We start from the raw sequence: 11530 nt of genomic DNA on the forward strand, positions 1-11530 counted from the left end.
AGTGAGAGAGTTGAACGAACTGATCAGACATATATGAAGTAAGTTCTTAAGTTGAAAAATTTTATAATAGTTATATTAGGATAAGTAAATTTGGGGCCAATTGTTATGTTACTGAGGAGAAGCAAATAATTTGAATTTCCTCAGTATTTTTCTGACTATCATTTTCTAACATAAATTTTGCCTGACTCTCTATTGTCTTAAGCTGAGTATTCCTGCATTCACGTATGAGTGGACATTCCAATAAATAATGCCTCAAAGTGTGTTTGTTGAGTTGTTCACATACTTTGCACTTCCTCTTCTCATCAACCTGCCAACCCAGTTCCCAAGAGTAACAGTAGCCAACCCTAATTCTTGCATGTACGGAGCCAACCCACCTACTTGTCGTACTTCTGCCATATACGTAATTTGTCATCAATGCAACTGTGTTGAGAGAGAGAGAGAGAGAGAGAGAGAGAGAGAGAGAGAGAGAGAGAGAGAGACAGACAGACAGACAGACAGACAGACAGACACAGACAGACAGACAGACAGACAGACAGACAGACAGACAGAGGATTCTAATATGTTAAAGACTGATAGGGGGAAAAAAGGACCACTCTTAGTAAAACATCCGTGCCCACCAACTGGCCTAGGGGCCGAATTTTTGACTTTGCACTGTGACCTTGGCATTGGACTGTTTATTAACAAAATCGAATAAATTCTTGCATAACCCTTAACATTTCCATCAAGTTTGGTTCAACTCGACTCAAAACCGTTTGAGATGATTTTGTCCAGTGATACACTCGACTCCACTGTGACCTTGGGCTATGACTGTTCCCAGCATCGAGTCTCTCCATCCTTCTTTTGACCACAAGAAAACGTATTGAGATGGGCGACTTGTGAGTTTAAGGACGCTCAGACATCTCCCACCTAAATAAAATTGTTGGTGGCAAAAGGAAAATTATAGACATCATTTTAGTTACCTCTCCTCTTAATAAATCTCTGGGGATAGCAAAAATAAATAATGCAGCCACTTCACTTATCTCAAGAAAAAAAAAAAAAACATTGGTGGTAACGAGGAAAAAAATAATTCTTGTTCTTGACAGGCGGAACTCAGTCTTAGTCAGTTGTCTCCAGGCTCTCAGATCATATGTTTTGCTACTTAAGAGATTGGGAAGAGGAGGAAGATGTGGGAAAAAAAAAAAGCGGGGGGACGATGAAGGAAGGAGGAAGATATGAGAATTGGGAGGACACACATGGATGCAGAACTCTCTCTCTCTCTCTCTCTCTCTCTCTCTCTCTCTCTCTCTCCGACACATGCTTGAGTCCCAGTTGCATATCCCTTGCTTTACTTCTCGCATAGTCATTTTATTTGAATATTTGGATACTCAGTCCTGCATTGCCCCTTCTTCACTGCTGGGGCTGCGTTGTGATCTCTCTCTCTCTCTCTCTCTCTCTCTCTCTCTCACACACACACACACACACACACACACACACGTTTTCTTACGTCTTCGACCAGAAAGATCTTTTCCGGCAGTCCACGAGAACTCCAGCCAAAGTATTCTATCATCCAAGCCCTACTGCTGCACTGTGTGTGTGTGTGTGTGTGTGTGTGTGTGTGTGTGTGTGTGTGTGTGTGTGTGTGTGTGTGTGTGTGTGTGTGCGCGCGCGCGCGCCTGGCCGTCTGAGTCCTGTCTGTCTGTCTCTCTCTCTCTCTCTCTCTCTCCATCACCACACTTCCCTCGCGTACCGTCGCCACTTTTCCCGCCACATGACTGATGGTGAAGCTCGCGCTAAGAAGTAATTCCCCAACAAGCAATAAATCCAGACGCTAGTGGGGGGGATGGAGGGAAGGAGAGAAGGAGGGAGAGGTAAGGGAAGTAAGGGAGAGGTAAGGGAAGTAAGGGAGAGGTGGGGGAAGTGAGGCAGAGGTGGGGTAAGCAAGGGAGACGTGGAGGAAGTGATGAAGTGGGGGAGAGGTGGGGTATGCGAGTGAGAGGTGGGGGAATTGTGAGAGATGTGAGGCAAGTGAGGGAGTGGTTGGTGGAGATAAAGACAGTGAGAGGTAGGTGAATGGAAGGCAGGAAAACAGAGGGAAATGCTGATGAATGGTATGCTATGGGGAATGGAGGAAGAAGCAGTAAGAGAGAAGAGAAGAGAAGAGAAGGGGAGGGGAGGGGAGGGGAGGGGAGGGGAGGGGAGGGGAGGGGAGGGAAGGAGAGGAGAGGAAAGGAGGGAGGAGACGAGAATAGAAAAATGAAGTAGGATAGGAGTGGCGTAGAAAAGGGAGAGAAGAGTAGAGGGGAGGAAAGAAGTGAAGTAAAATAGAAAAGGAGATATGTATGGGAGAAGTGAAGAGAGGAGGGGCGAGGAGAGAAAGGAAAAGAAAGAGTTACTGAGGGAGAGGAAAGGATAGAGAGGGGAGGTACGTAAGGAAAAAGAAAGAAATAGGGATAGGAAGGAAAAAGGGACGTGCGACAGACTGGCAGACACGTGCGAGGTGGGGACCTGTCTAAAAACCAGTAAGAAAGGCGGTGGGATTATGCTGGGAGACACGCGTGAGGGAGGGAGGTAGAAAGGTTAATAGTTATGGGATACTACAGGTAAAGAAGCAAGTAGAAACAACGTAGATAATGAAGAGATGCGAACAGGAGAGGTATGTACGAGAGAAGTAGGTATGAAAGAGTAAGAAGTGAGGAATGACAGGTAGACAAAAGGCACGCGAGAGGAAGGTAGAGAAATTGGAAGGGAAGTGGCAACTAAGTACGAGTATGAGGCGGTAATTCCAACATAAATCCACTATCCTCCTTTCAGAGGATAGGGAAGTAGCAAGGACAAATGCAAAACCAGGAAGTTGAGCTGTATCGGTGCCATCACATGAAGGCGTCCCTATCCAACACGGCGAGTGTATGTAAAGGGGGTGGTGGTGGTCCGAAGGAAGAGGTGTCGTTACTGAGGAGGAACAAAATCGCCCGAAGGTTCTTTTGCCACGGCTGACTCAAAAGGATGCGGCCAAAGGAAAAGAGATAGACCGAGAACGAGATTGTGTGTGTGTGTGTGTGTGTGTGTGTGTGTGTGTGTGTGTGCAGATAAGACGAAAGATGTTAACCCCCCCCCGTGGTCGAGACAACTCTAGCATTTTATGCCAGCAAACGTTAGACAATTTTATTCGGCTGGATGGATCATAGGAGCCGGACTTAACCCGCGGCGTCCCGTCGACGTACTTCCACGTCCTCACGTTATGTCACTGCCAATCCCGTCGACGTACTTCAACGTCCTGCAATTGCAAGGTTCATAATTTCCACAATTTTCAAAATTCGCGCGAGATTTTTGATTCGCCCACGTACCCAAGCCTCCCCTACCTGCCGCCAGGCAGGCAGCGTCCTAGACCCCGCGTGACCCGCGCTCGCCCTTGTCTTGGTCACTCACCTGCTAGCAGTGACCCAGGTCAGACATGGCGCAGAAAGGTCTCTCAGACGAGGAAATTGCATCCACCCTGGAAGCCTTCACTGGAGATAGTGATTCTTCACTCGACGATGATGTGGTAGATCATGATTATGTCCAGCCAGAGGAAGAAATAAGTAGCAGTGATGAAGAGGTCCCTTCGCCCTGAAAAACGCGGTATGTGACATACCGTAAGGCAAGGGAAGGCCAGCCTGCTCCCCAACCACGTGCACGGCTATCTCTCCATCCCGAATCTGATGAGGACGAGGATGAGGACGATGAGGATGACGGCGGCTTAGGACGTGATATCGCCTCGTGGTTGGGAAAAGAAAAAATATCACCACGAGGATCAGAAGGTGGGGCGAGAAGACATATAAGGTATAGTGAAAGTCTTTTGTCTGGGGAAGTGGAAAGTGGTGTGGTGGGATTGCTGGGTGAAAGGGAAAGTGTTGTGGCGGCAGCGCGGGGTGAATGTGAAAGTGGTGTGGGGGTAGTGCGGGGTGAAGGGGCAAGTGGTGTGAGGGAGGCAGCACGAGCACGTGGTGCACGTAGGCCTAGGGGAGAGGAGGTGGAGCCACTCCCCAGCACGTCTTTTGCCCCACAATATTCCCAAACTTCCTCCCCACAGCCCCAGGATGTGGGGAAAGGAAAGAAAGGGAAGGGAAACAGTAAAGGAAAAGGGAGAGGGAAGAGAAGTGCGAGTGATGAGAGGTGCCGCTCTCCACCTCCCCAACCTCCCCCACCACCCTCACCTCCCCACCCTGACGAAGGGGACGATGGGGACGTGGCTGGAGACGGTGGTGTCATGTGGAACTGGGAAGATGGGAGTAATTTTACTCCCATCATTCACCCTTTCACTGAGGAGTGGCGGTCTGGTTGCACGGCTCCAGGTGCGCATGCAGGTTCGTCTAGGGTGGATTTTTTCCACTTGTTCTTTGGGGAGGCGTTTGTGGGGCGCATAGTTGAACAGACTAATATATTTTCACGATCACAGCGCCGTGAAAGTGAACGTTTGGGAACCACGAGCAGGCATTCCCAACAATATGACTATCCCATTACAATTTCAGAGATGTTCTTATTTTTGGCCCTGGTTCTCTTGATGGGTGTGGTAAGGAAAAACCAAATTCCTGCCTACTGGACAACAGACCCAATCATCCTCACACCTTTCTTTGGAAAGGTGATGAGTCGTAACAGATTTCAGTATATTCTCGGCCGCCTCCACTTTTTTGATGCAGAAGATCCAGCCAATGCAAATAACACAGATAAAATGAGGAGAATTAGGCTGGTATTTGATCATTAACGGGAAATGTTCCACTCCTCATTTTATCCCTACAGAGACCTCGTCATAGACGAGAGTCTTGTGTTGTGGAGAGGCAATATTTCCTTTAGGCAGTACATACCCAGCAAGAGACACCGTTTCGGGTTCAAGATCTTTGTTATGTGTGACTGTAAGACTGGTTATGTGCAAGACATAGTCTTGTACACAGGCGCACAGACAGATATAACAGAAGATCGGAGTATACGACTCTCTGGGGCCGTGGTGAAGACAATGATAGAAGAGTACCTTCATCGTGGTCATGTGTTGTACCTGGACAACTGGTACACTAGCCCTCTTCTCGCTAGGTTCCTCCACCAACACGACACCGGAGTCTGTGGTACAGTCAAGAGAAACAATCGCCATATGGTCAAGATAGGGAGGAAACTTGACAAGAACGAGGTGGTTTTCTTCCAGGCTAATAACATCCTTGACACCCTGTGGAACCACAACAGGGAAGTTTGCCTCCTATCAACTGTTCACAGCCCCCTGATGCACCGCACAGACTCCGTGGATCACCGTAGTGAGAGGAGGCGCAATATATGGAAACCCGAGTCTGTACTGGACTATAATCTGAACATGAGGCAAGTGGATCAGTCAGACTCGATGATTAAAAGTGTTGACTGTGCCAGGACCACGATGAAGTGGTACAAGAAACTCTTTTTCCACTTGCTCGACATCACGGTCCTGAACGCCCACTACCTGCACGCAATGACCACTGGAGTATCCGAGACCTTTGAGGGGTTTGTGAGGGAGCTGGCACGTGAAATAATAGCCAAGCATGCCCAGGACAGACCCACACACCGCACCCGCACCCCCATGGCTGCTCAGACTCCCCTACGTCTTGCAGGACGCCACTATCCCAGCGCAATCCCTTCCAACCCAAACCGTCGTAAACCCCAGCGTTGCTGCCATGTATGTAAGCACTCGACAGTCAGACCATCCACTCAGAGAAAAGACAAAAGGTACGAGTGTGTCGAGTGCAATGTTGCGTTGTGCCTTCAGCCTTGTTTCAAAGAGTATCATAATTTCCTACACTACTGAAACTGTGTGGGAAGGCGAAATGACGCTCATTATAATGGTAAGGCCAGTCAGTAGGTGCTAAGTCAAATATAAAGTTGAAACAGGTGTTATGTTTTCAGGAAAGTAATGTATAAGTTGAGAATTAGTGTAAGTTGAAAGAAGTGATATCAAAACTACACCCACTGTGTAAATCTGCGAAAATATGATGCTCAGTATAACACTCTGGTCAGTAAATATGTGATAGCAAGAATATAAAGTGGAAACGGGTGTAATGTTAGCATGAATAAAACGTATAAGTTGAACAATAGTGTAAGTTGTAATAATTGATGTCACGAGTACACCCACATTCTGGTCAGTAAGTATGTGATAGGAATTATATAAAGTGGAATTTGTTGTAATGTTAGTAGTAAGGTATTTTATAAGTTGATTACTAGTGTAAGATGAAACAAATGATATCGCGATAACACTCCCTGTGTAAGTACACGCTAATATGACGCTCAGTTGCATCGTATTGAAATTATGTGATATCAATTATATCAAGTGTAAACATGTGCAATGTTAGTGGAGAATTATTATATAAGTACAAAAATAGGTTGTAAGTTGAAATAGTAGTCATAGCGACTTCACCGTGTGTGTTATTATGCGCTATTATTACGCTATATATTTACGTAAGGCCTGAAATTATCTCAAAACAGTTCTATAAAGTTGAAAAGTGTATAATGTTAGAAAACTATTATGTAAGTAGAAAAAACACAATACGAGTTGAAAAAACAGTCACAGCGAGTTCACTCACTACGTAAATAAGCGCTAACATTACGCTAAATGTTATCAAAAGGCCTGTGAATACGTAAATACAGTTCAGTAAAATGTAAAATGGTATAATGTTATTGTAGAAGTATTATGTAAGTAAAAAAAATGATATGTATCATGATTTTCGAATGTTAGCGATTCATCGTGACCAAGTTGCCCGATTTTGCTCGTTTCGCACGATGGTACAATGCTTATTTCTGCTCTATTTTTGTATAAAATCCAATATACTCTTTTATCACATGTCTTTATGTTGGTAATAAATACATATCTACTTACTTTCATTGGTTTCCCAGACTTATAATACCATAGAAAACGTTAGAGGCTCAGACCACCTACAGAGAACATGGGGCCAGGTGGGACCAAGGCATACCTGTTTAGGGTAATTATGGACCCCGGGGAACAATTTCTTTGTCACTGACCATTGTTTCTGACCAAAAGCAAAAGTTTTAGCAAAAAAAAAAAAAAAGGGTCGAAAAATGGTCGGGATTGGGGGGTACCAGTGGTGAAAAAGTGGTCGGGACGGGGCGGGTTAATAACGGTACCATAAATCCTTTCATTTACGGGACAAGAGTAGTATTTGGACGGGCTAACGGCAGCTGGGTGAGTCATGGGAGCCTGAGTGTGTAAACAGAGTGGTGACAAAGGAAAGACTGATAAAGACACAGATTGACAGACTAATATATGTTATGCTGATAAAGCACACTGATAGAGAGACTGATAAAGAAAGATTGATGAAAACAGAGTGACAGACTAATAAAGACACTGATAAAAACAGTGGTAAAGACAGACGGATAAAGACAGACAGACAGAGAAAGACGGATAAAGATATAACCAGAGTTGAAAAGAAGTGAGATTCTCAAAAATTTTTACAAAAGATCCCCTGCCGTAACTTAGATGATATTGCTAAAAAAAAGAAAAAAAAAATACGAAGTCCTTCCTTGTCCCAGGTTTTTTCACCCCGTGCTAAGTTTGATTTTCCCAGTTTGATCATCTTTCCCCCTCTTTTTTTTTTTTTTTAACTCTAGCCTATAAAAATCTATCTAAATTAACAGATTCACTTAACAGACTAACTTAAACTTATACTACCAAAACAAACCTAACCTAAAAAGATAAAACCCAACTAACAAACTAAAGTAACCTGAAACTGGAATAATAAATCTGACCTAACCAAGTCACTCCTGGATTAAAAAGTAAAGAAAAAAATGGTATATAAAATTGTAATCAGCCGCCTGATATCCCTATGCAGAGAACATCTTAGTTACGAGAGGGAAATTGTCGTGGGTTCTATCTATTCTCTGCAGTATGAGCAAAGACAGGAAAGCGCAGAGGTTCCCCGTGTCCCTAGTTCTTCCTGCAAATACAAATTACAGATACGACATGGCACCGACAGCGATTAGCTTTGACAATTCCTCCCCAGCTGTGTACAGATTATCGAAAAAACAATCGATACATATTTAGTGAAAAACAATATAAAACCGTTTTTTAAAAAATCAGCACATATTTAACGCAAAATAATCTAAAACCACGTCAAAAAAACGTCAGAGTACATTTAACGCGAAATAACACCGCGTCGAAAAATTACCAATGAACATTTAACGAATAAGTATCTACCACCACGTCCAAAAATACTGGTGTATATTTAGCACATTATATAACACCGCGTAAAAATAAATCAATGCATATTTAGCGCAAAATCCTTTAACAACGCGGACACTGACTACCACAGAAAGCCCGACGATGGTGCCCCTCGCTGGTAAACCTGCTTTGATTAGGACACCATACCTATCCTGACTGAGACATTACCTGCTGGATATAACTATTACTGTACAGTCGACATCAACCGTTCTGTCGCCATCTCCAGCTTTCCTCACTATGGATTCCGATAATAAGTGTGGGTAATGAGAAGCAGGCGACACTGATAACTTCATTGGCCACAGGTCATTGTCATCAGTGTCGCCTGTTGTGGATTTTCAAGATAATTTTTCATAGTTCGAGAAAAAGCAGGACAGGTGACAAGACTTTTGATTCTGACTGTACATGCATATTCAGAAAATAATAAACGAGTGGCGCCAGACACAACAAATCTCGCCCAACAGCAGTTGTTTAATTGCTGTTAAATGCTAAAGTGATACAGCCATTTAGTGTCAGTACGGTACACAATTTAAAGTCTCAGCTAAAGGTGCAAATGTTTCAAGTTACGCCCTCCGAGAATCAGTGATCTTGCATTTGACCTGTCAAGATCACTCAAGGTCAAAGATCATGTTGCCAATAAAAGCCCATATGAGACTTCCAATACCCTGATAATAGTAAATATCTACGGTATCTTCAATGAGTTTCGAGTTATAGCCCCTTGAATATCCGTGACTTTGAGTCCAACCTTTCAAGGTCACTCGAGGTCAAAGGTCTTGGTGCCAGATGAAAGCCCAAATTACAAGTTCCTATATGTGTCACGAGTCGACGCAATTAAGTATTTTGAATAAACTCGTGACATTAACTTTGGTGGGAAACCGCGAATTCTAGTGGAATCCCAGTATTTATCGCTCAGTTTAACCACCATGTATTCACCCGGTCGGAAGTGTTTTCAGAATAATTTTTCACTGTGTCATAAGTGATCGTCTTTATGCGTGACTTTAGCACCTCCACTGAGTACTTGGTTATGGGCGTGTTTCGCTCATTCTAGCCGTTAGCAACTGCGGCTCGACACTTGCCTCTCTCTCACGATTTGAAGTTAGTCAAGATTTGTGTGCCGTGGAAGCAGGTAGTGTGTGTGTCAGTGTCCTTCCTCAGCAACGACACCCAGTTCCCGCCGCCGCCGTTGAATTCTAGAGGCTCAGCATGTGCAGTGTCCTTCCTCAGTGACGACGCTCAGTCATCCGCTTTGTCCACTTTTCTGACCAGTATTTCTTTTCGTTTTCCTAGGTTTAAGAGTTAGCTTTTGAGTGAACGAGTGAGTGCGATCTTATTTTGAATTCACTTGAAATTTAACGTAAATTTATAATCAATAAATTTAACAGTTCTTTTTCTTGAGCCTAATGTAATGTAAACTCGTGTTTTATTTTCCATATTAAGCTTATTTCACTTATAGCTCCTAGTTTGCATAAACGCTTTGCTATTCATAAATGGTACTTAGGCCAGTCCTTCTGTATTAAGTTTAAAATGCAAGTAAGATGGAGGAATAGAAGAAGGGAAAGACGAGAGGAAGGAGTAGTTGCAAGGAGAGTGGAAAGGTTACAAGAGGATGAGAAAAAGGCAGAGTATAAGAGAGAAGTGGAGGAACGATTGGGCAAATATGAATTGGAGCAGATGGGAGACATGGAAGGTGTGTGTAAGATATTTACAGAAGAAAGATGTGCAGCATGTGATGTGGTGTGTGGAAGGAAGAGAAGACGGAGGGGGGTGCAAGGAACAGCGTGGTGGACTGAAGAGGTGAAACAGGCTGTGGCACAAAAGAAGAAAGCATACAATGAATGGATGAGAAATAGGGGTGTGGAAGAAGTTGAGAGGCGGAAGAGAGAGTTATATGTGGAAAGAGAGAGGTGAAAAGATTAGTAAGAGAGAGTAAGAAGAGAGTGGATGAGGAATTTCGAAGGAATTTGAGTGTAAAGTGGAGGGACTGTAAGAAAATGTTCTGGAGAGAAGTGGAAAGAGTAAGACAGGGTGGAAGTGAAGTAAGCAGGGGAGTGAAAGATAAAAATGGTAGATTACTAGTGGAGAAGGGAGAAAAAGTGAACAGATGGAGAGAACACTTTAAGGAATTGTTGAACGTAGAGGATGGAAGTAATGCGAGTATAAGTGGCTGGGGAATGGCTGGGAGAAGGAGAGAGGTGAGAAGACAGGAAGAAATCAGTAGGAAAGAAGTTGTGGAAGCAATGAAGAAAGTTAAATCGGGGAAAGCCCCAGGAATTGATGGAGTGTGTGGTAAAATGCTGAAGCATGGGGGAGAGATAGTAGCAGAATGGATGTGGAAGATGTGCAGATTGGCCTGGGAGGAAGGTAGAGTCCCGGGGGATTGGAAGTCAGGTATAATTATTCCCTTGTACAAAGGAAAAGGGGAAAAAGAAGTGTGTGGTAATCATAGGGGCATTTGTCTTCTTAGTATAATAGGAAAAGTGTATGGTAGGATACTTATAGACAGAGTTAGAGAAAGAACAGAGAAATTAGTTGGAGAAGAACAGGGAGGCTTTAGTAAGGGAAGAGGTTGTGTAGATCAGATATTCATTCTTAGATCTTTAGTGGAAAAGTTTCTAGAGAAGGGAAAGAAGTTGTATGCGGCTTTCATGGATTTGGAGAAAGCATATGACTGGGTGGATAGACAAGGATTGTGGAAAGTGTTAAGAATATATGGAGTAGATGGGAAGTTGTTGAATGCTGTGAAGAGTATGTACGATGGTGCGAAGGCTGCAGTGCGTGTGGATGGTGAACTAAGTGAATTTTTCTCTTTGAAAGTTGGTTTGAAACAGGGATGTGTCATGTCTCCATGGTTGTTCAATCTGTACATGGATGGGGTAATAAAAGAGGTACAAGGTAGGGTTGTGGATGTTGGAGTGGCCCTGGTGAGAGAGGATAGTGTTTGGAAACTCCCTGTACTGTTGTTTGCAGATGATACTGTGTTGTTGAGTGAAGACGAAGGGGAGCTGCAAGGCTTGGTGGATGAGTTTGGGAGTGTGTGTAAGAAACGGAATCTAAAGGTGAATGTAGGGAAGAGTAAAGTGATGGTCTTTGAGAGAGGTGAAGTCAGTGAATGTACAGCGAGGTTGGATGGTGAGGAATTGGAAAATGTGAGTACGTTTAAGTACTTGGGTAGTGTGATGAGTAAGGATGGAGGTTTGGAGGGTGAAGTGCTTGAAAGGGTACAGCAGGGAAGAAAGGTTGCTGGTTCTTTGAAAGCAGTGATAAGAAACAGGGAAGTGAGCATGGAAGTGAAAAAGTTACTACATGACAGTATTGTGATACCAACTCTAA

The 11530-nt window shown here is 43.9% G+C and overlaps 1 protein-coding gene across 1 annotated transcript in view; it reads right to left on the minus strand.

Annotated features, from left to right (window-relative positions):
- Window positions 1-396, minus strand: part of LOC145414271 (glutamate receptor 1-like) — a 171469-nt gene extending 171073 nt beyond the window's left edge. Inside the window, exon 1 of the mRNA XM_080283886.1 lies at window positions 375-396. Within this exon, the coding sequence (XP_080140012.1) occupies window positions 375-396 (22 nt within the window). The remainder of the gene's footprint in view (window positions 1-374) is intronic.
- Between the last annotated feature and the right edge of the window lie 11134 nt (window positions 397-11530).

This window comes from Coenobita brevimanus, chromosome 1 (genome assembly GCF_032717465.1).
Source record: "Coenobita brevimanus isolate Jiangsu-jjx chromosome 1, ASM3271746v2, whole genome shotgun sequence".
NCBI classification, from domain to species: domain Eukaryota; kingdom Metazoa; phylum Arthropoda; class Malacostraca; order Decapoda; family Coenobitidae; genus Coenobita; species Coenobita brevimanus.